The following is a 24925-nucleotide window of genomic DNA, read 5'->3' as shown; positions in this document are numbered from 1 at the left end:
CACAGTTGTAAAAAAAACGGAATAATAAGGGAGGGACTCGTGTGGCATTTTTACACACATGCTCCTATAACAGAGCCTGCCATACAGTAAACTATTTTTAAAACTGAAAAGATGAGGCAACCAGAACGCACACACTCCAAGGGTCATTTTGCATGTGTGTGTGTGTGTGTGTGTACATATATATATATATGTGGATAGATAGTACATTCCTCTCAAGCTGCCTGAACTATTTGATGTAATGATGTGTTTTCTTAATCTGCATTCACATTTTAGAAATGTGTGTAGCAATATATGACAGCCGGGTTCCAGTTACACTCAAGTAAGATAGATGCAGATTCACTAACTCTATAGAACTGTCCAGAAAACCTTATCAGTTATATGCGAGCTATCACCACCATCCCCAGTAGAAAGATGCTTGTTAGCTAAACACACACACACACACACACACACAGACACACACACACGCGCCACAGCCCTCGACAACCGCCAGTCTGCTTTTTATGTTTCTAGATTTACCTGCTCTGAACATTCCTTCTCAACTATGTGCCCTTTTGTAATGACTCTGTTCAGTTTGCATAATCTGAGAAGGCTCCTCCCTGTTATGTGTATCAGAATCTTTTCATAATTAAATGTCATTCTGTTGTTACCACATTTTATTGATATATTTATCAGATGATGGGCATTTGAGCAGTGCTTTGTACAACTTTTAAAAAATTTGAGATTAATGTTATATGTATGGGCGTTTGGCCTACATGTATGTGTCTGCACTGTGTGTGTGCAGTGCCTGCATAGATCAGAAGAAGGTGTCAGCTCTTCTGGAACTGGAGTCAGCAGTTGTGGGGCGCCCTGCAGGTGCTGAGAACAGAACGTGGGTTCTCAGGAAGAGCAGTCAGTGCTCCTCCCTCTCCCGGCCTCAGTGTCCAAGTCTTGGTGCCGTCGCGTGCTTTCATCTGTCTGCTGAGCTGCCGGAGCATTTTTAAATTCCTGTTGGAAGTTGTAAGATTGTCCAAAAAAAAAAAAAAAAAGTAAGAGTAGAAGCCAGTGTGACTAAAGTTCCATCACACTATAGAGTGCTAGTGTTTGTTCTTGCATTTTCTTGCAAAGTATTTAATAAGCAACAAGTGCTAAGCCATGTTGGTCAAAGAGAATTGGAAGTCCGTTTCCACAGGACAGTGTTAGACAACATGAGTGTGGCCACTCTGACACTTCAGGTAAGTAGAGGAAAACAAATACTGAAGACTAGTCAAAGGTAAAATGAAAAGATTGCTTTGACGTTTGCCCTAAACAAAACTACTTCTGGAAAATCCAACATGTGTCAGGTACTGGTAGAGTTGGTCAAGTACCGATGAAGGTTTTGTGGGAGTTTTTAGCATCTATCTGACTTTGAGAACTGAATCTTTGTTGCAGACTGATAAAGCCTCTCTCATCGAGGGTTAGTACAAAATTGGTGTGTCCTGAGTCAATCATCTCCTGCGGTAATTCTTAAGAGGGCTGTGGCGGGCAGTGGTGTGGCGCTCACCTTTAATCTCAGCACTTGGGAAGGCGGGGGAGTGGGTGTCATAGATAGATCTCTCTTGAGTTTGGCCTAGCCTGGTCTACAAAGTGAGTTCCAGGATAGCTAAAGCTACACAGAGGAACCCTGTCTCAAAAAAAGAAAAAGTGTTAGTACAAAGACTCCAAAAATTCTTCTAACATAAGACTAAATAGTGAGGGAAAGATGACTTGTTAGCATGAGCACACCACTTACTTCTGAGTACCATGGAGGGAGGAAACTGGCAGAAAGGCAGTTGTCATTCAGTGTGCCAGGGGCATGTGCAGTTCACTGGGCACAAGTGTGTTTAGAATAGCAGTTCCAGCTGAAGCTGAAGAGCTGTACTTGCCATAGCATAATATATAATATTGCTAGCAGTAAATTTAGTCCTTCATCCCCTTTGCCAAATAAAGCCAATTACTGGTAGCCTATATGATTATCACATTGCTTTTATTTTCATGTCTCTTTGCCAAGTACACATGAAGCTTGTTGGTTCAGAAGTTCCAAATTGGAATGATCATAATTTAATCACCAAGTGATTTTATATTACTTAATATTGCAAGAGAATTAATTACAGTGGGTAATATGGTTACTTTTGTAAAGATGATGTCACCAGTTTGAAGTTCTCTATCTAGCATTTATCTGGTGGTTATCTGATGTGCTCTTAATAGCATTAAGAGAAAATAGCAGATGCCTTGGCTTGTAGCACAACAGCACCTCTTCTTCCACCCTTCCTGCTCTTGTAGACATCTGTGAGGAAAGCACTGGGAAACTGAACTGCAGCCAAGGGGCTCTGGATTTCAGGGTCAAAGACAAATGAAATTTAAGAATTGATGGAGAGTCTGGAGAGGGATGGCTCACCAGTTAAGCTCACTTGGTGTACACCCAGAGGTTGTCTCTCGTATCCACATCAGGTACCTTACAAGCTACCTTATAAGACCAACTCTAAGGAAATGCTTCCATAAGATGAACCTTAGTTTTTGATGCTTTTTTTTTTTTTTTGTAACCCTAGCTATTCTGGAACTCCCTCTGTAGACCAGGCTGGCCTCAAACTCAGAGATCTCTGTCTCTGCCTCCTGAGTGCTGGGACTAAAGGCGTGCGCCACCACCCCTTTCACCCACCACTTTTTGCAGGCATTCTCTTGGTTAATGGCTGATTGAGCCAGGCATCGTGGGACACACCTTTAATCCCAGCACTTGGAGGCAGAGGCAATTAGATCTCTCTGTGAAGCCAGCCTGGTCTACATAATGAGTTACAGGAGAGCCAGGACTACACAGAGAAACCCTGTCTTGGGAGAAAAAATTAAAAAATGACCGATGTAGGAGGGCACAGCACACTGAGCAAGCTAAGCAGTGTTCCTCCTGGTATCTGCTTCAGTTCTTGGGATTCTTGCCCCGACTTCTCTTCATGATGGATTGGGTCATGTTTTATCACAGCAATAGAAACCCCCAACTAAGACAGGATCTGACTCCTCCTCCTGGCCTCTGAGGGTACCCATTTCAAGGCAGCAATCATTCACACAGAAATACGCATGTATATAAATAGAATAATCTCGAAAGAAATAAGTGATGGGTAAAGTTCATTAAGCATGGATTGCTTTTAAATTTTTTGTTTCATTAATTTTTAATTTGTTATTTGTTTAATTTTTTGTTTTTTATGGGTATTGTGTCTTCATATATGCATACATGTGATGTGGGATTCCCCTCTGTTTGCTGTGAATACCATTGCTTAATAAAATGGCTTGGCCTGATAGGGTAGAGTAGAGCTAGGCGGGGGTGGGGGGTGGGAACTAAAGTGAATGCTGGGAGAAAGAAGGGTGAGTGGAGAGAAGTCATGTAACCCCACCAGAGACAGACGCTGGTAGGAATCTTGCCGGTAATTAGTCACAGCCATGTGGCAATACACAGATGAATGGGGATGGGATAGTTTAGGACATAAGAGTTAGCCACAAATACACTTAAGCTATTGGCCAAACAGTATTGCAAATAATATGGGTTCTGTGTGATTATTTTGGTGCCACCTGCTACAGACTTGTAGCCAGAAGAGAGGGCATCACATCCCGGGAGCTGAGTTACAGGAAGCTGTGAGCTCCGCAGTGTAGATCCTGGGAACCGAGCTCTTGTCAGTTAACGATCAGTGAGCGTGAACGCTCTTAGCCATTGCGCTGTGGCTCAGTCCCCTGTAACCATGTCTTCTTTTAAAGCTCTGCTTCTGTCTAAGGGTTTGTAGTACTGACTAGACACCGTGACCATGGCAGCTCTTACAAAGGAAAACATTTGATTGGGGCTGGTTTATAGTTCAGAGATTCAGTCCATTATCATCGTGGTGGGACATAGTGGTGTGCAGGCACACATGGTGCTGAAGAAGTAGCCAGGTGTCCCTACATCATGATTTGCAGGCAACAGGAAGTAAACTGACTCACAGGGTGTGGCTTGAGCATATGAGACCTCAAAGACCACATCCACAGACAGTAGTAATACACTTCTTCCAGACAAGATCACACCTAATTCAATGAGGCTAATCACACCTCCTAATAGTAGCTGTCCATTTGGGGGCCATTTTCATTCAAACCACGACACCTTCTATTTATTAGTTTCTAAATTTTCTTTAAAATATATTCTTTGTGTACTTTCCCCCTCACTCCCCACTCCTGAGGCCAAGACTTCCTAACTGCAGTACAGCTCTAGTCTTGGGCGAGTTTGACCCTTGCCCCCTCATTGCACTGCTCTATCTGATAAATCATATTATGGATGAAGTTGTGGATAGTGGGGTGAAAGACGGCTTTCTTATAGAATTGGGCCATTTACAGTTCTTACCCTGAGAACAAGTTTTTATTGAAACTGAAAATCAACATTGATTGTTAACTTCCCTGGAGTCACATGGACACTAATAAATAATTAGAATTCGCTGTGGCAGAAGGAATGTCAGGACTTGGAGAATAGGCAAGAGAAAGTTAATTTTATCAGGCATGGGGGGTAGAGCAAATTTCTAGTTATCTCCTTTTCAGATACTTTTCAAATTCATGTTTTGGCTAAAGATAATTCTGTCAGTTATGCTTTGTTGAGTAATGTAGCTCAGTGGTAGAGGCCTCTGCCAGCTGTGCAGAAGGCCCTGAATTTGATGCCCTGCACAAAAAAACAAACAGGAAAACCCTTTTAAGAGGTGTGCTAACAGACCAAATTTGTAATCATAACAGTTGGGCGGCCAGGGCAGAAAGCAAATTCTAGGTGAGCCTTATTTACATAGCAAAACATTGCCTGAAAACAACTAATAATGCCTTGTCACTCCTGCCTGTGTTTCTAGATTTTTCTTTTGTTTGAAGGGGTTTTGAGACAGGGCCTTGCTGTGAATAATAATACAGCAGTCCCCCTGCGCTTAGGAGGCACATTGAGCACTGTGCCCAGCTGTTTGTAGATGGTTTAGTGTGACTGCACCGACAGGTTTCTGTGGGCGGTCGGTCGGTCTGTCTGTCTGTCTGTCTTTGGTTTTCAAGACAGGGTTTCCCTGTGAGACAGCTCTGGCTGTCATGGGACTCACTTTGTAGACCAGGCTGACCTGGAACTCAAAGAGAAAGTGCACGCTGCCATACCCTCCTTTGTGTGTGTATCTTTATTCCTGGTGGGCACAAAAACTCAGTGTTGCATCCATGTATGTGTAGCCTCAGCTTCTTGTCAGAACATGAGAGAAATGGCACCTGTTAACAGAAGAAGTTTGTGAGGTTTGGATTTGCTGGCTTTGACGGGATATAGCTAACTCCATGACCAGCCTTCTTTATGGGTTGGGACTCTTTGGAAGTCATATTTGTAGACCAGAAAGCAGTTATTTTAGGAGAATGATAAGAGCTGTTGTTGGATTGAAGAATTTAGATTAGAGATGCCACATTCACTGGGGGCAAGCTTTAGGCCGTGTAGTAGCCAGGCTTTGTGGGTTGTGGATCATGAAACAGACAAAAAAGGACTCACAAAGATGGCCCGTTTCTTGGCTCTGTAGTTACAGGGTCCAACTTTAGTTCTTAAATATGATTTTTTTGTGTGTTTATGATACATAGGTAAAATTTTTCCCGATTGTTTCTGTTTTTCGAGATGGGCTTTCTCTGTAGCTGTAAGTGTCCTAGAACTAGCTCTGTAGACCAGGCTGGCCTCAAACTCAGAGATCTGCCTGCCTTTGCCTCCCAAGTGCTGGAACGATCAGGCCTGGCTTTTTTTTTCATACTTTAAATTAAATTTAAACTAAATTATTGCCTAGTAGTTAAAAGTTTTAATAACAAATTTAGTGTAATCCCACTGGCTGATGATTACAGATTAGCTAACCTTCATTTCAGGAAGGTTAACTACAGCTCTTAGGTGAGATGAGCATGGTTGTGTCGGGTTTGAGCTGCAGTGACCTAAAAGCCACCCAAGTGTTTTGAGATTGACTAGGCAGTGAGCATTATATTCTACAGCCGCTCAGCTCATCGGAGATAGATAGGAGTGTGCATTTTTTAGATCAGCCTCAGTTGATGTACATTGGGGAAGGAACTAAGCAATTAATGGTAAAGAATTTGGTATGTTGATTAGTTTAGATAGCTTGATTTTGATTTTAAAATTTGTTTTTATTTTATATGGATGAATGTTTTGCCTATAGTATGTCTTCTCACCACATGCTTGCCTAGTGCCCTCTGAGGCCAGAAGAGTTCATCAGATCCCCAGGAACTGAAGGTACAGACAGTTGTTAGCCACCATGTGGGTGCTGGGAATCAAACCCAGGTCCTTGAGAAGAACCACCAGTGCTCTTAACCACTGAACCATCCCTTCAGCCCCAATTTTATGACAGAGGCTTATTATGGAGCCTTGACTGGCCTAGTATTAGTAGGGTCACTGTATAAACCAGTGTGGACTCAGACATCCACGTGCCTCTGCCTTCCAAGTACTGAGATTAAAGGAATACACTACCATTTTCAGCCTAGAATGCTTTTACAATGGTCCATGTGCTAGAGATGTATCTCATTGGGAAAACACTTATGTGTGCAAAGCCCTGGGTTCAGTCTCCAATGTCACAATAAATATGTAAGTAAATAAATAATATGCATACATTCATGCAATTGGTTCCTATGTTCAGACTGCTGACCTGACACTTAGAACATGTTAGTGTTCTCCAAATTTTAGAGTGCTACATCTTTGCTATTGCCCTTTCCCATAGAACAAAGGTGTTTTAAGCTCAAAATACTGAAAAGCCAAAATAGTAAGTCAAATTCACTAAACATATCATGTATGTTAAAATTCTTAATTCCTGCTAATTTCTTTGTTTAGGTTTTATCTGCATAGACATTCTGTCTGTCAGATTTCACAGCAAATACGAGCACGTGTAACTCGTGAGAGCAGATCTTCTGCTTCATCTAAGCACAGTCTGAAGTCTCCCTCCCTTTCCTACCCCTCCCTTAACTGTATCTGGTTTTTGCTCTTTATTTCGAGGCAGGATCTCACTGTGTAGCACAGACTGGCCTTGAACTTAAAGTCCTCCTGCCTCTTCCTCCTAAGTTTACAGGCTTGGGCCACCAAAGGCAGCTAATTATAGCACACTTTTTTAAAAAATATTTATTTATTATGTATACAATATTCTGTCTGTGTGTGTGCCTGCAGGCCAGAAGAGGGCAACAGATCCCCAGATCCCATTACAGATGGTTGTGAGCCACCATGTGGTTGCTGGGAATTGAACTCACGACCTTTGGAAGAGCAGGCAATGCTCTTAACCTCTGAGCCATCTCTACAGCCCTATAGCACACTCTTGAATTCATCTGTTAGCAGTTAAGTTGTGAAGCATGACCCAGTCCTGATACAATGCAATTAGTTTATTAGCGTGGTGCACAGGTGCTGTAGGAGGTCTGTGGTGGGTTGCTCCAGCAACATTTATTTTAGGGGATGTTACTTTAATTGTTTTTTAAATTTTTTAATATTACTATGTATACAATATTCTGTATGTATGTATGCCCGCAGGCCAGAAGAGGGCACCAGACCCTATTACAGATGGTTGTGAGCCACCATGTCGTTGCTGGGAATTGAACTCAGGACCTTTGGAAGAGCAGACAATACTCTTAACCTCTGAGCCATCGCTCCAGCTCCTACTTTGTTTTCAAGTCAGACTACCTACTTAAGAATATTCCTGATTAACTTTACTAAATGTTATTCCAGGGGATGTCTGCTACTTTTATAGCCCCTTATCAAGTTTTTCTCACCATAACTGTGCAAGTTCTCTGCAGTATAGGGTTGTCTGGTTGCTGAGGCGTTGTGGTCTGAGTGGCTCTACCTGGAGGAAGTGCATCACTGCAGGCATGCTGTCAAAGCTTAGACCCAGTACCGGGCTGTCACTTGCTGTCTCCTGACCAACAAGAACCTCCTCTGTACATTGCTCCCACTACCGCTGTGTTCTGTTCAGAAGTCCATGGGGCCAAGCAGCCATTCAGTGTAAACGTGCCAATAATCCTGCCTGCTTTAATCCATCTCCTCTGAGATGGTGGACTGACCTCTGCAAACATAAGTGATGCAGGGCTAGAGAGGTGGCGTGCATGGACCTGTCGTGCGAGTAAATAAACTCTAACAAGGTAACTAACGGGCCAGGCATGGTGTGCACTCCTTTAATTCAAGCACTAGGGAAGCAGAGACAGATGGGTCTCTGTTTTTGAGGCCAAGCCTGGTATGTATAGTGAATTCCAAAACAGCCAAGGCTACACAGTGAGACCTGTCAATAATAATAACAACAACAACAATAACAACAACAACAACAATAATAATAACAACAACAACAACAATAATAATAATAATAATAATAATAATAATAATAATAATAATAATAATAATGAACAGTTGTGATTTGAAGGAAAATGGCCCCCAAAGAGTGACACTATTAGGTGGTGTGACCTTGTTGGAGTAAGTGTGGGGTTTTATGTACACAAATGCTCTGTCCTCATGCACACCAGAAGAGGTCACCAGATCTCATTACAGATGGTTGTGAGCCACCATGTGGGTGCTGGGAATTGAACTCAGGATCTCTGCAAGAGCAGCCAGTGCTGTACCATCGCTCCAGCCCCACCATATGAAAATTACTGTGTTTGTTTGCTGCTTTTTCGAGGCAGGGTTTCTCTGTAGCTTTGGAGCCTGTCCTGGAACTAGCTCTTGTAGACCAGGCTGGCCTTGAACTCACAGAGGCCTCTGCCTCCCAAGTATTGGGATTAAAGGCATGGGCCACCACCACGTGGCTAGGTGTGATTTTGTTAGAGGGAGTGTGTTACTGTGTAGGTGGGTTATAAGAGAAACAACACAGAAAAGAGAAACAACAGAATTTCTTTGTTGTAGAATCTACTCCGATGAGATGGCACATTTGCATTAATATTTTAGGCTAGTCATTTGCTTAGTCTGAAATTTGTTCTATAGTCATTTTAGTGCTGTGTGGAGCATCCTGATGAAGAACAGCATTATTATACTTCTCTCTTTACAGGTGAAGAAGTTGAGGTGCGGAGAGGAGAGAATTAGAAGATCAATGAGCAAGTTAGTGGGGGCCTGAGATTAGACTTGAGGCTTTCTGTAGTACAAATTATAATTGGTGTTAGTAATAAAAACCCAGAGCCAGATATAATAAGAGTTAGTGTTGAAGATCAGAGAAGCAAAACAGCCAGCCACTAGCTCTTACCTCTACCTCAGACAGAAAGGGTTATCCTGTCTCCACAAATCCTTAGACTGAATCCTCAGACTGCATCTGAGCTTCTGTCTCCTCCCACCATATATTTGTCTCCCTGCCCAGCCATATCGCTCCTGTGGTCACCTTCCTAGTGCTAGCATTAAAGGTGTGTGATCACAAGTGCTGGGATCACCTTTGTGTGAGCTGTTTCTCTTTTAGACAGATTTAATCTTGTGTAACCCAGGGTGACCTTGAACTCACAGAGACCTGTCTGCCTCTGTTTCCCTAGTGCTGGGATTAAAGGTGTGCACCACCACTGCCTGGACTCTATGGCTAACTAGTGGCTTATCTCTGCACTCTGATCTTCAGACAAGCTTTATTTATTAGATCACAAAATATCACTCCATCCATTTTTCATTATTGAGGAGCAGATATCTCTTTTGATGAAGGTAATGCAGCCTAATGGAATTTACAAAGCCAGATGTCCACAGTGCATTTGGTGATGGTTGCTCCTATATATTCTCCTGAGGCAACCCCTAATGCTTCTAACATAGATCCATAGTCTTGCCTGTGTTTGGGTACCTCTCCTGGAGGAGGTGGTGGCCACAGTATGCAGGAAAATGTGATGAGAGGGGCTCAGGAGCCAGGCATGTGGCGCACACCTTTTAATCTCTAGTGCTCTAGAGGCAGAGACAGCACTTCTCTGCCCAGGCCAGCCAGGGCTAAATAGGAAAAGCCTGACTCAGGAAGGAATAAAAGGCTTCAGGAAGGCTTGTCAGCTAGAGCCTCTTCAGCAGCACACACAGATGTTTGGCATTGAGCCAGAAATCTACACACAAATAGCCACTCCCTTCCTGCTTGGACTTTGGAGACAAGCAATGTGTGGACTAGAATTCCCTGACTGTGTGTGTATACAGACTTGTAGCATGTATGAAGAAGCCTCTAAAGATTTTTTAAACTAATACTTTGAAAAAATAGTCTAGGAAAGAAATTCATTCTGAAAAAAGATGTTCACGATCTTGACACTCAGGAATTTGGTGCCAGACTGGGCTACAGAGTTCATTGTGAATTTTTCCTAAGATGTCTGTCATTATTTCTTTTATTTATTCATCATTTTGTTTTGTTTTTCTTTTTAAGATTTATTTACTTGTTATGCATAGTTTTCTGCCTGCATGTATGCCTGCAGGCCAGAAGAGGGCACCAGATCTCATTACAGATGGTTGTGAGCTACCATGTGGTTGTGGGGGAATTGAACTCAGGACCTCTGAGCCATCTCTCCAGTCCCACTTATGTTTGTTTTTCATGCAAGGTTTCTCTGTGTAGCTCTGTCTGCCCTGGAACTCACTCTGTACATCAATCATGCTGTCCTTGAACTCGAGATCCACTTGCCTCTGCCTCCCCCTCCCAAGTGCTGGGATTCAAGTCATGGGCCACCACTGCCTGGCTCGCCGTCTTTATATGTTTGTATCTTCTCTGCCAGTGCCAGTGTTTTGGGTTTTTGTTTGTTTGTTTTGGTGCCAAAGCCTTCCTAGTGCTCTGTTACTGAGTTCCATTCCTGGAATGGAGTCTGCGTAGCTCATATACAGACTGCTTCTCTCCCCTGTTGTCACTGCTGCCCAAGGGGCGTCCTCTCCGCCCACTGCTGATGTGAACTTCTCCTATCTGTTTGGAGCAAACACATTGGCAGAGCTTCTTATTGGTAGCTTGAGGAAACTTAAAAGTAGTAGGACTGTTTGTCAAATCTCTTCCTGGGACATTGCCAAACCTGGTTATATAATAGGCGGTCTGCAGTATTTCTCTAGCCCCAAACCCTTCTGAGCATCAAAGAGAACAGAACCTAGACTTTTATTTTGTTGGTGGTGGTGGGAATGTTTCAGCGGCTCCTGTCATATAAACGTGGCAGTGGATGGCCCCAGCTCTCTGTGAGCGGCATGGGCTATTTGCTGTGCCGAGGGACTTGAGAATAAACACATTGCTACTGTGAAGTAGCTGCAGAGGCAGCCTAGACATTCTCTGTCAAAGCCCATTCTGCTGGCCTTGCACTTGTGAGAAGGGGAAACTGGAAAGAGGCCAGCCTGTCTCTAGGCATGCATGCCTCCCCTGAACTCTGCAGTTTTGTTGCAGACATGGAGAGTTTGCCTCGTCTTGTGAAACAATGTTTCAACCATTGACAGGCAGCAAGGTGGGAATCCAGCCCCTTGGGCAAGTTACAGTTACAGTAAAATGGATTTGGTAGTGGTACCAAGTGCTGGTTATAGTGCAGAGCTCACCTAAGCTTAAAGTTCCTCTGACCAAACCAGATGTGCTAGATCTGGGGGGTGCTGAGGCAGGAGGATCAAGAATTTGAGGTCCGCTTGGGTTATTTGTTTTGATTTTTTTTTGTTTTTTTTTTTTTGTTGTTGTTGTTTTGATTTTTTGAGACAAGGTTTCTCTGTGTAACAGCTCTAGCTGCCCTGGAACTCATTCTATATCCCAGGCTGTCCTTGAACTCACAGAGACCCCCTGCCCCAGCATCCCTAGTGCTAGGATTAAATGCATGCCTTGCCACACCCAGCCTAGATTTTTTTTTTCATTATAAATGATAATGAAAGTCTTAGGGGGAGCGTGTTTTGTTTTGTCTTCTTGGTTAAAATTTTAGCGCGTATGTCCTGCTGTGCGATTCTACTATGATTTGTTTCCATGGGACTGTCGTGAAGACAGCCCGCCTTCTAAAAGCCTAGGTGGAAACCTGAGGCATGTCTTCACATTCGTGATGGAACCACTCTGAAAGCAGGCCAAGCAAGCTACCCAGATCTGGTACAGGATCTGCTTACTGCCCACGTATGGGTGTTCAAAATTATGCTTAAATAAAATGAAAAACTTATTTCCTGGTACACTCACCGTATCTTTAGCAGACACATGTGATTCGTGGCAGATGTTTTGAGCAGTATAGAGATAGGACATTTTTAACTCCTCATAATGTTCCCTTGAAGCACAACAATATTGCAGAAAGAACCTGTGGTCTAAAAGGTTTTCTTCTCTTTCTTTCTTTTCTTTCCTTCCTTCCTTCCTTCCTTCCTTCCTTCCTTCCGGTAGGGAATGTACCTAGGGCCTTGCATGTTAAGTGAGCCCTCCACCACTGTGCTATGTCCCTTGCTTTGTGGAGATTTTTCTAGAGCAGGGTTGGCAGTTTCTATTTAAAACTTCACTAGAGCATAGACATGCCCATTTGTGTTATTTACCTTTAGCTACATAGTGCCACAGCGGCAGAAGTATACTAAACAAAGTTTGTTTTGGTTGAAACGGTTTCTCTGCTGCTTTGGAGCCTGTCCTGGAACTAGCTCTTATTCATTTATCTACCTACCTGCCTGCCTGCCTGCCTGTCTGTCTGTCTGTCTGTCTGTCTGTCTGTCTATCTATCTATCTATCTATCTATCTATCTATCTATCTATCTATCTATCTATCTATCATGTATGCAGTGTTCTGTCTGTGTATGCCTGCAGGCCAGAAGAGGGCACCAGACCTCATTACAGATGGTTGTGAGCCACCATGTGGTTGCTGGGAATTGAACTCAGTACCTTTGGAAGAGGCAATACTCTTAACCACTGAGCCATCTCTCCAGCCCCGACAATCCCTTTCTTTAATATGTAACATAGGCTTTTTCAACCTTGCTAACCTTCCTTTAGACATTCTTGTTATGAATTATTAAAGTATTATAACACTTTAACATCTTTGGTTCTTGGTTCTTACCCAGTAGGTGTCAGTAGCAACCCACCCTGTTGTGGTGACCAGAAACATTTCCATATACTCCTAGGTTCGTTCTGTGGGGAACCACAAAATCTCAGGTTGTGAGGCTTGGCAAAACATCCACGTAGGCAGTCATTGTAAAAATAGATCAAATCCAGTAAGAACAACGGAATAGTTTTTGTTCCTTGGGTGTTCCTTCAGGGACAGGAGTGTTTATATGCAGGGTAGTTGGAGTGGGAAGAGGAATGGAGGCACTTGGGTCTGAAGTTCCCTGTTGACAGGCTGAGGCCCTGCCAATAGAAACCACATCATCTCTGAAGTTGGGAAGTGCAAACTGTGCTGTACCCAGGTTTTCAAGGTTTCTTCCTTATAAAGCACAAGGTAACTGGGCTTTTGTTTCGCTTTGGACAGACATCATGTGGGTATGCCAGTAAGACAAGGGTTAATATTACCAGTGGGTTGTAGCTATTTATGGTTATAAGTGGTTGTATAGATTTCTGCCCTTTTCTTTTTTCCCTCCTCCCCTCTCCTTGGCGACAGGGTTTTTCAGTGTGACAGTCCTGGCCTTCCTAGAACTTGCTCTGTAGACCAAGCTGGTGTCATGGCTGCAAGGGGGTGAACTAGCCAGGGAATGCAGGAGAGAGCTCACCCTGGTGGCGAAAATGGGAGAGCTGGCAGACTGACCAACCCTGCAGCTACCAGGCCCAGAACCAGGATTATGTGTTAGCTCATCCCAGTATTCACCCCATCTGTGATCTGGTGGGCCTGCAGACCCAGGGTTTACACAGGCCTGAAGTGGGATATCCAGGAAGAGTCCCCGTGAGTGCCCAGACCAGGAGCCTCAAACCAAACCAGTGATTTTTGGGGGGGGATGAATGCCTGTATGTAAAGATGTGCGTGGATAAAGGGTTTATTGTGTGACTCACTGTGTCGTACTGCAGCTTCCATGATGAACCCTTCCCCTTTTTCTTTTTTGAATCTTAGATTTTATTTTGTTTTACTTTAGTGGGAGATTGCAGGGGTCTGATTTGAGGGGACAGGAGATGGGTGGGATCGAGAAGCATGATGTGAAAGGCACAAAGAATAAATAAAACATTTAAAAAGACTGCTTAATGCTCTTGTAGAGAACTTAACTATGGTGTACCCAACAGCCCCGGTCTTCATGGGCACCTGCACGAACATGACACACATAAATTAATGCAGCTTAAAGCACGTACACATAGATAAAAGTAAAATAGATTTTTAAAGTAACCATTCTTGACTACTGAAATCCAGTTCATTAGGTAAAATTGCGTGTTCCCAGGAATGAACTGTCTCTGTTGTGTTTTTTTTTCTCAGATCTTACCAATATATTTGAATCCTTCCTGCCCCAGTTGTTGGCCTATCCTAACCCCATAGATCCTCTCAATGGTGATGCTGCAGCCATGTACCTCCACCGACCAGAAGAATACAAGCAAAAAATTAAAGGTAAGGTGCCATGTACTTTTAGTTGGCCATTTAAAGCACGCACCTTTAATCCTAGACATTTAGGACCACTTGCATACTGGGATTGGAGCTGGATTAAAAGGAAAATCAGGACCTGTAAAACCTGATCCTCTTCAGTGTGTTCTGGGACTGCCCTGCACGCACAGCCCCTGGCTGCCTCTTCACCTTGGTCTGTGTTTGAGAACTTGCCTGGTAAAGTTGTAGGCGCAGAAAGCAGTGCACAGTGTAAGAAAAGCTGAGGTGTGGCTCCTCCTGCACAGATGACGGCACTGGATGGCCCTCGTGTGAGGAGCTGACGCGCTCATCTGCACAGGACGCAGAGCTCCCGAATCACCAGTGTGTCCAGAATGCACTTGCCACCAGTGCAGTAAAAGTACGTTAGGGGAGCATGGATGCATCGGTTTATCTTCCCCATTAGTTGTGCAAGGCTTATGTCACAGGAATACTGGGGGCTGTGTGTTAAATGTTTTCTCATCCTCCCCAGGTCCCTCTGGAGTATTGTTGAGTATTTTTGCTTAAAGTAGAAATAATCTGTAATTCATAAATGACCTGTAATTCATTTTCTTAGGTCTCAATTACTTAAAATTTTTAATAAGAAAAATGCGGTTTCAACCACATAGAATTTTGTTAGGAAACTGCTAAAATTTTGACACCACAGACACTGTCTGCATGGGTATTATAATAAAGAAGTACTTCTTTATTCTTCTACTCATTATGCCTCAGCAATATAGTATTACCCTAACTGTAGTGCGGGTCTGCTCTGATCCTAGTTACAAAAGGGACCAGACCTGTGTTCATCTTAGGGTGGTAGCTACCCCTCTCTCAGGGACCAGCCTGTGTTCATCTTAGGGCGGTAGCCACCCTCTCTCAGGGACCAGCCTGTGTTCATCTTAGGGCGGTAGCCACCCCTCTCTCAGGGACCAGCCTGTGTTCATCTTAGGGCGGTAGCCACCCCTCTCTCAGGGACCAGCCTGTGTTCATCTTAGGGCGGTAGCCACCCTCTCTCAGGGACCAGCCTGTGTTCATCTTAGGGCAGTAGCCACCCTCTCTCAGGGACCAGCCTGTGTTCATCTTAGGGCGGTAGCCACCCTCTCTCAGGGACCAGCCTGTGTTCATCTTAGGGCGGTAGCCACCCTCTCTCAGGGACCAGCCTGTGTTCATCTTAGGGCGGTAGCCACCCTCTCTCAGGGACCAGCCTGTGTTCATCTTAGGGCGGTAGCCACCCTCTCTCAGGGACCAGCCTGTGTTCATCTTAGGGCGGTAGCCACCCTCTCTCAGGGACCAGCCTGTGTTCATCTTAGGGCGGTAGCCACCCTCTCTCAGGGACCAGCCTGTGTTCATCTTAGGGCGGTAGCCACCCTCTCTCAGGGACCAGCCTGTGTTCATCTTAGGGCGGTAGCCACCCCTCTCTCAGGGACCAGCCTGTGTTCATCTTAGGGCGGTAGCCACCCCTCTCTCAGGGACCAGCCTGTGTTCATCTTAGGGCGGTAGCCACCCTCTCTCAGGGACCAGCCCTCACTTTATGCGGTGTCCATGTTGAAGGTCGATTTGCCATTCTTGGTAGTCTGAGATTGTGACGGCTCTTAGACCTGAGCTCAGCCCTGCTTCTACTGTACTTTTGTATACTGCCTCCCCATTTTTCCTTGGCACTTCAGGAAATAAGAGTTGCCTTGCCTTATTTCTCAAATATTTATTTGCTGCCTTCACCGCTGGAATTGCCCATTTCCAAAGCCCTTGTCTTCTCCTACGGGCCTCTTAGGATCCGGCTCCATGTGTCATTTTCAGCTTTTATCACTGCTTTCCCTTCTACCAAAGCTGTGGCCTGACTTCTTCCGAGTCTTCCTGGGCCTCGCCACAGCTCTGGCGCTGTCTTCTCTGAACCATGTCTCATTCCATCCCCCGAGTGTGACCGTCCCCTATGACCAGCTTATGCTTAGACCCCCCAGACTCCAGGTCTCTCCTGAGTTGCTTATTCGTGGCTACAGGTAACCCTCCAGGTAGGTATGTCTAGGCCTGACCCTTCTCTCAGGATGTCTTTGAACTCTACGGTGGCAGTCACAGCTCGGTGTATTTGCATTACAGAAAAGTCCATAACTTTTCTCCTCTAGGTTTTAACATTTAGATCTAGCTGATGCTATTTGAGAATGCAGGGTAGGGGCCTGAAGAGAAAATGCTGGCTCAGCAGCTGAGAACATGAATTACTCTTCCAGAGCATCACCACTATTCTGTTGCTGTGAGGAGACACCATGTCTAAAGCAGTTTATAAATTTAATTGGGTACTTGCTTACAGTTTCAGAAGATGAATCCATTGCCATCATGGTGGGGAGTGTGGCAGACAGCAGGCAGGCATGGTGCTGGGCTGTAGCTAAGAACTCACATTTGAACTATAATTTGGAGGCAGAGAGAACAAAATTGGGCCCAGCGTGGGCTTTTGAAACCTCAGCGCCCACCCCAAGTGACAACACCTTCTAGTCCTGCCCAGTTTCATTAACTGGAGACCAAGAATTCAAATAAATGAGGCAATGGGGGATATTCTAACTCAACCCACTACACAGAGGTTCTGAGCACCTATGCCCAATAGACACAACTGCCTAGAACTTTTGCTCCAAAGGATCCACTGTCTCGGTGTACCCCACTCCCCAGGTATGCCCATATCCACATGATTAAAAATAAAAATAAATCTTTGAAAAAATGCAGGTGTAAAAAGGTTGAAGGCTAAGCAGTCTGTGGGAATGTGTGCCCTTGGCATTATCTAAAGATAAAGTCACTTTCCTGCTCAAAACCTTTGCTAGTAAATCAGGCACAGTGGTGCATGTCTTAATCCCTGCACTCAGGAGGCACAGGCAGACCATCTCTTAAGTTGGAGAATAGCCAGGGCTACAGAGAGACCGTCTCAAAAAAAGAAAAAAAAAAAACAAAAAACCACCTTTGCTAATGCGACAGTAGAGAGCTCAGTCATTAAATTACTGCCTTGATAGCATGAGCAGAGCAACAGGAGATTGACCTCCATGCGAATGCAGGCTGCGCCCACAAAGCCTTTGCTGAGCAGCACCAGCCTGCCGGGGGCTTCAGTGCTGAGCAGTCCACCTTCCCTTCCTCCTGTGACGGTCTGGGTGGATGAGTCTCGGGTACTGAAGTGTGCTCACTCCCTCTGTCAGTAGAGCAGTGTTTCTCAGCCTGCCTGCTGCTGCAACTCTAGTACAGTTCCCCATGTGTGGTGATCCCCAGCTATAAATTATTTTCATTGCTACTTCATAACTTTGTTACTGTTATGAATTGTAATGTGAATGTCTGCTGTGCAGGATCTCTTGGTATTCAGCCCCTGTGGGAGCAATGACCCACCGCTGCTATAGGGAAAAGCAGACTTTTCTTGATTTATGTGCACTCAACAAGACCCTACAGTCTGCCTCGTTTTCTTCTGAGTTTTGGTCTCGTGGTCTCTTTCTTTTTTTTCCTTTAAGGCCAGCTGGGGGGTGTAGTTGATAGAGTGCTTGCCTAGCATACACAACACCCAGCACTACAGAAGCTAGATGTGGTGGCATGTGCCTGGGGGTTTGAGTCAAGAGGTCATAAGTTCAAGGTTGACCTTAGATATCTACGTATCTGATGCTTGTGGTAGCTAAATTTTTGAAGCCAGCCTGGACTACATAAGACTCTGATTTAAAGAAAATAAAAATAAATAAAGGTTGGACAATGGTGACACACACCATTAATCTCAGCACTTGGGAGGCCAAAGCAGCAGATCTCCAAGTTCGAGGCTAGCCTAGTCTATCTACAGAGTGAGTTCCAGGACAGCCAGGGCTACGCAAAGAAACCCTGTCTTGAAAACCAAAAAAAAAAAAAAAAGAAAGAAAGAAAGAAAGAAAGAAGAAAGAGGAAAAAAAAAGTTAATGTTCAATTTTCATAGCCCAGCCACACAATTTTGGTGACACTAAGACTTTAAATGAACTGTTCTGACCGTGCCATGGTGGCGCACGCCCTTAATCTCAGCACTTGGGAGGCAGAGGCAGGCAGATCTCTGAGTTTGAGGCCAGTCTAGTATACAGTGCAAGTTTCAGGACTGGCTCAATAGCTACGGAGAAACCCTGTCTCGAAAAAACAAAACAAAAAAAAATGAATGAATGGGGGCTGGAGAGGTGGCTCAGTAGTTGCTCTTCCAGAGGTCCTGAGTTCAATTCCCAGAACCCACATGGTGGCTCACAGCCATCCTCAGTGAGACCTGGCGCCCTCCTCTGACCTGCAGGTAGAAATGCAGGCAGAACACTGAGTACATAATAAATAAATTAAAAGAAAACTTCTAAGAAAAAATAAATGAATGGCAGAGCGTGGGGTTCAAGTGGCCATAACTGCCTCCTGAGCCCTCATCCAGTTCCTTCAGGTTGCAGCTCCTCCCTCTGAGTCTTTATTCTCCCTATCAGTAACATGTTCTTAATTTCTCGGCCTTCTGAAAAGCCTCGTCCTGGTCAAAGCTTCATAGGCACTTGTTTCTTTGACTATCTAAAAAGATGGCGTGACAGAACGACTCTAGGAAGGGTGAGTCAGAAACCAAATCCTGAGCTGGAACACTCGGTGCTCTTTCAGAAGACCTAAGGTCAGTTCCCAGCCCCCGCATGGAGTGCCCCACAACCCCTGTAACTCCAGCATTAGGGCCCATACCTCTGGCCTCTTTGAACACCTGCACCTGTGCTCATACATACATAGGCTTTTTTTTTTTAACTCTAAAAAGTGCATTTTGTTTTTGTTTTATTTTTCAAGACAGGGTTTGTTTCTCTGTGCAGCCATAGCTGTCCTGGAACTCACTCTGTAGACCAAACTGTCCTTGATTTCAGAGAGATCCATCTGCCTCTGCCACCAGGTGTTGGGACTAAAAGCATGTACCACTACCACCTGACACCAAAAATTTTATTTGTTTGTTTGTTTGTTTACTTATTTATTTATTATGTATACAATATTCTGTCTGTGCATGTGCCTGCAGGCCAGAAGAGGGCACCAGACCCCATTACAGATGGTTGTGAGCCACCATGTGGTTGCTGGGAATTGAACTCAGGACCTTTGGAAGAGCAGGCAGCGCTCTTAACCACTGAGCCATCTCTCCAGCCCCCTGACACCAAAAATTTTAAGACAGTCTTGTGCATATCAAGTTCCAAAACTAGCCTAGGCTGTACCAGCCAAGGAGGGAAAGTAGAAACATACCTACCTCGGCCCCTGTGCTTATCTTCAACATTGGCAGGCACGCTTCTTTTGCCTACCTCTTGATAGTGGCTCCTGCAGCTCCATAGGAAAGGACACCGCCTCAGGATGTGCGGAGTGACCATGTGTGTCCAGCTTGTGTCCTTATGGGATCTCTCCAGCTACCCTTGCTTATACATGTAGGCTGTTTACTCAAACAAGACAGGGTTTCTCTGTGGAACAGCCCTGGCTGTCCTGGAACTCACTCTGATCAGGCTGGCCTCAAACTCACAGAGACCCACTTGTCTCTGCCTCCAGAGTGCTGGGATTAAAGGGGTGCCCCACCGCCACCCGGCTACAGAGTGTGCTTTTAGGAACATTTTGTTTTCAGTCAGCACGTTTGGCCTGGGCTCTTGAAGCATAAATCTTGAAGTGAATAATGCATAGAAGAACCACCCGGCAACTCTTGAGCCTCCATAAGACAGCTTGTTCCTGATGAGCAGACTGAACGCATTGTTACAGACCCAGCGGGCAGGAGCCTACAGTCTACAGACCCAAGCCAGCTGTGGCTACACAGCTGCAGTCAGAGGAGGCTGGGAGTCACTAGTCCTGACACGGGAAGTCAAACGTGTGCTTGCCCGTCCCCCCCACCCACCCACCCACACACACTAGTCACCTCTCCTTTGGAATCCCCGTGGCTTTTAGAGACAATGACAGCTTCCCCTGGCGCAGCAGGGACGTCTGTGCCTGTGGCGCTGAGCTCATGTTGTGTTTCTTCACTCCCTGTGCAGAGTACATCCAGAAATACGCAACGGAGGAGGCCCTGAAGGAGCAGGAAGAGGGCACTGGCGACAGCTCGTCGGAGAGTTCTATGTCTGACTTTTCGGAAGATGAGGCCCAGGACATGGAGTTGTAGTAGAAAAGCATCTGCTTTTCAGAAAGACTTATTTCCTAACCATGAGAAGCAGACTATAATATTCATATTTAAACAAAGCAATTTTTTTTATTACTAAACAAGGTTTTTATGAATAATAGCATTGATATATATATATTATATATCACCCTTTAGATCTTGATTTCTTGGTCATTTCTCAACCTGAGGTGCATAGCATATCCCCACATTCCATTTCGGTAGCAATATGCAGTCCGAATGCATGCATTCATAAGTCCATTTGGCCAGGTCAGCCTGCGTGCTACTGAACTGTCAAGAATCGCCGCTCTGATAGGTAAACGTGAAGAAAACTAACAGGAAAAGTCGCTTCTTTTTATGGATGGTTCCAAAGAATAAAACCAAATGTACCAGTTCTTGGATGGAGACAGAGCAGTGCGTTTCCAGGTGGAAGGGAAAGGCTGAGGAAGAGGCGAGCTTCGGAGCTTGTGAAGCTGGCCTCGCACAGCCAGCTGCTCCCGAGACTGCAGTGGAGACGGGGCAGGGTTGGATGAGAAGTGAGACTTAGAGCCTTTTTTTTTTTTTTTTTCAAATTTAAGTGCATTTTTCTAGGTAGATTCCTGGCCCTCTGCAACCAGACCTGTAACCACATTGGTTTTGCTTTGAAGACCCTTTGGGAATGTTTTCTGAACCCAAATCTTTTTCTTGGTACAGCTCGTCATCCAGAACTTTTTTTTTTTTTTTTTTTTTTTTTTTTTTTTTTTTTTTTTTTTTTTTTGAGAGAGAGAGAGAGAGAACAGGACTGGAGGAGAAGAGTGGAGGCTGGGCCCGTTGGAGACCACTGCCCCGGACTGAACTGCAAAAACTGGAAGCAGTTTTTGTTTGGTGTTTTTCTTTTCTTTTGTTCCTTTATATTTTTTGCGTGAATTGAACTTAGGCAGGTTACAGATTTTAGCTACCAAGAGACAAAGGCACTCAGTGGACCTTTAGGTGGAGAAAGACTGGCCTGGAGGCTTGAGGCCTGTGCCATCCTGTGATCTCTTGGTTCTCTCTCTGGCAGCTGCTCCTGGCAGCAGCCCAGTTGCCAACCACTATGGCAGAGGGAAGTGTGGGTATGTAAGACCCAAAACATCCTAATTTTTTAAAAAAATCCTAAATTTAAAATGAGTAAGAATTGAAAGTTGTTGTACCCACAGTGGCTTGAGGTGGGAGAGCCACTTTCTTCTGTGACCTAGGAAGGGTGTGAGCCATGACAGGTTATAGGTGGGTTGCGAGGAAGGGAGGATACTTTGTCCCTCCACGGTAACAGCAAGTCAGACAGCTGGAAGCCTGGCCTGCCGCTGCAGCCTCTGCTCAGCTAACTGCCACCCAGAGTGCCCAGCAGTTCCCATCGGACTCTGGAAGGGATTTGGAGAAAGTTTAGACGCCTGCTCTGTATTCTTTTTGCCGAAACCTGAACAGTAGAAGTAGCCAATCCCAAGAGCGTCTGAAGACAGTGCGTGTCCGGTGGACTGCCTTCTCCTTCGATGTGTTTAGTGTAGGAGTGCTGTATTCCACAAGGTTAAGTCGGTGAGCTTGGGAGACACCTCTCTCTCCTTTTTAATTCAAAAAGCACAATCAGTCTTTCCTTTGAAAATCTATATGAAGTCCAACTTTTAGCATGATTATTTTCCTAAATAAAAAGACAAATAATCTACTTATTCTAAGTTAATTACGGGCATGAAGCAAAAGGTTTTCTTTGGGCAAAATGGAGTTCTGTGGGGCTGTGGTCAGTTCACTGTACTGTTCTCTTGGGCACCCTGCCTGTTGGAAGGAAGGCGGCTTTAACTGTCGTGTAACGCTGTGCTTACCTGGCGTGCTGTCTTCTGTTTGGGGGAAGGAGGGCCTCTGCAGGCGCGTCCAGATCGCTTCCCTGGAAGAGTGGCAGTTTGCTCATGCCATAACCTTACTGTAGGTGCTACTTAGGGTAGGCTTGAAGTGCTGGGTGGTGACTTTGAGTTCAAACAATAAAAAATTGTATTTTTTCAATACTGTATAAAATAGTACTCTAATTACCTTTCAAAAAAAAAGGTCCTGATGATTGCTTTTGATCTTGTTGAAAAAAAATAGAAAAAAATCCAACAAAGCATGACAGAGTCAAGTTTAGGGCATGGGCGTGAGCAGCTACTGCTCTGACCCTCAAAAGAATCCACTCCTCCCCTGCAGACGGAGCAGCACACAGCTGACGGTGCTGAACGGCCACACAGAGCCCAGGGCTCAAGGCCAGGGCAGAGGGTGCCCATCCAGGCGTTCATGTCTGCCCCCAATCACTACCCTCAACTGCCTGGCACCAGTCCTGGTTCCATGCTTGTTGCCGCTCTCTGGGCCTTGACTCTGTTGGGAAGTTGGCTTTGCAAGCTTTCTGACCCTTCCTTGCTGCTTGGTGAGGTAGGGCTAGATGACCATACCATACCCATAGGTGCAAAGGATCAGAGATGAAAGTTAACTGTGACTCTGAGGACTCCAGGTCCCCAGAGTAAATGGACGAGCTCTGGAGTTTGCCTCCTCGGTTACCAAAACCCTCTAGTTGCCTGTGGATGTACCTCCTAATACCCAAGGGGGCATCGACCCCTTTGGAGGCTGAGCACTCCTTCCTTTGAGGGTTAGCAGTAGTAAGTCGGGGCTGTTGCTGGCACTTGCCCGCCCCTTGGTTTACCAGTGGAAGCCATTCTTTGCCCCCATTCAGATGGCTGGAGCTCTTGCCAAATGCTGACGAGCAAAGTGGCTGCTGCCTGGCAGCCCAAACCTGCCACGTTCCTGTGCCCCCTGAAAGCCCAGGGCAGGGGCCTGTGGGCGGTGTTCTGTGGTTGCCAACATAGACCCTGGCAGTCTCCACCCTCCTCGAGACTGTGCAGCTTCAGCCAGCATCTCCTGTTGACGAGAGTCCTCAGAAGTTGCCACGTCTCCAGCTCTAGGGCTTTCATCCACTACAAGTGCTGTTCTGTTGCCAACCGGCTGATGTGGGCCCCCGAGGGGTGGGACTCCTCGGAGGAACTGTGCCCTGGAAGTTGGCCTTTGACCTGATACTTGCATTTTCTAAGCCACCTTTTGGGGTGGCTAAGAATCATGACAGATCCCCTGCCAGTCTCTGGGTCAGTTTTCCGAGAACTGGCATTGGGTTTTGAATGGCATGTGGCCCCTCTGTTTTAGTGACTTGGAAAAGGGAAGCCATTTACAAAAGTTAGCGGAGAGTTTTGCTTTGTTTTGCCCACTTCTGATTGGGTCAGAGCCTTGCTGAGTGAAAACCAACTCGTTTCTGATTGGGCACAAAGAACTGCTTTTCTTTTGGACTTCTGAATCCATGTTCATCTTCCTTTGGCCACTGAACACGTTGGCCGGCTCTTTAGGGATTGGATGGGGTAAAGGCCCTCCGGGGTCCCGGGAGTGCAGCTTTCCGCATGCCTGAGGAATGGCCTGGCTCTTGGCTCCACAGTTAACTTGGCTGTGGGCGTGGGAAGAAATGGCCTTCAATTACTGATTGTATTTGGTACACCTTGTGTGATACTTGAAGAGATAAAGGGGACTTACCAGCCCTTAATTGAAATCCAAGCTTTTTATTTACCGCTTTCCTCTCCTTGCCCTGTCTCCGCCCTCCCACCTTCCTTGCATTGTGATTATTTAGTGGGCATGTCTGTCACCTGGACAAATGCCTCCTCTGACTATAACCTCTTAATAGTTGTGTATAATGGAAATTGTAAACTTTTTTAAATAAAATGTGTATATACCTTGGCAAATGGCTGAACTTGATCAATAGCTGCCCACACACCAATCAACAAGACAGGACAGGAATTGGTAATCACCCTCAGGCAGGAATAACCAAAAGTCCCTGCCCACAGACAGGCTGAGGTTTGCACATCAGAGTCCTTCCTGCTTAAACATCTGCCAACCCTGTGCTAAAGGGTCTCATTATCCTGTGTGTGCCTAAGCAGCCTGTGGACTGTTGAGGATGTGTGATCAATCGGTCAGTGTCTGGACAGGAGTCTGCTGCCATTGTGTCCCCAAGTGCTGACCTCTGGAGAACCCAACACTGCTCTAGCTAGCCACCAGATGGCAGTGCTGTCCAGTCGGCTAAGCCCCCTGAGCAAGGGTGTCTTCACATCTGTGATTTGATGTTTCCTGGGCATAGGGATACTGTGTGTAGGAGCCCACTTCCATATCTGCCTATCAAGTTTGGCATTGGGGGCGGGGGGGGAGACACCTAGAACAGTGTCTCTTGAATAAGGAAGGCCACCTTCCAGATATGTCTTCCTCCAGTGCTCTGAAACAAACCACAACAGTTGAGCTAGTGGTCTTCATTGGCCCTTACCCAAAGTCCTGGAAGCCAGAGCTGTGGAGTTCTAGTCCACATCTCCAGTGACTTCTGACTCTAATGGACTCCGTGCAAACTAAGCAAGCCCATGGCACCAGCATTGAAGCTGCTGTGGGATCCTGTGTT

At 45.4% G+C, this 24925-nt stretch overlaps 1 protein-coding gene across 1 annotated transcript in view; it reads left to right on the top strand.

The window, feature by feature from the left end:
• Positions 1-24224, top strand: part of Ube2h (ubiquitin conjugating enzyme E2 H) — a 90535-nt gene extending 66311 nt beyond the window's left edge. Inside the window, exons 6-7 of the mRNA XM_038318476.2 lie at positions 14247-14375; positions 20354-24224. Of these exons, the coding sequence (XP_038174404.1) occupies positions 14247-14375; positions 20354-20478 (254 nt within the window). The 3' untranslated portion in view covers positions 20479-24224. The remainder of the gene's footprint in view (positions 1-14246; positions 14376-20353) is intronic.
• The last annotated feature ends 701 nt before the right edge of the window (positions 24225-24925 follow it).

Source organism: Arvicola amphibius, chromosome 2 (genome assembly GCF_903992535.2).
Source record: "Arvicola amphibius chromosome 2, mArvAmp1.2, whole genome shotgun sequence".
In the NCBI taxonomy this organism is placed as follows: domain Eukaryota; kingdom Metazoa; phylum Chordata; class Mammalia; order Rodentia; family Cricetidae; genus Arvicola; species Arvicola amphibius.
This window is presented reverse-complemented; position numbering and strand designations above follow the sequence as displayed.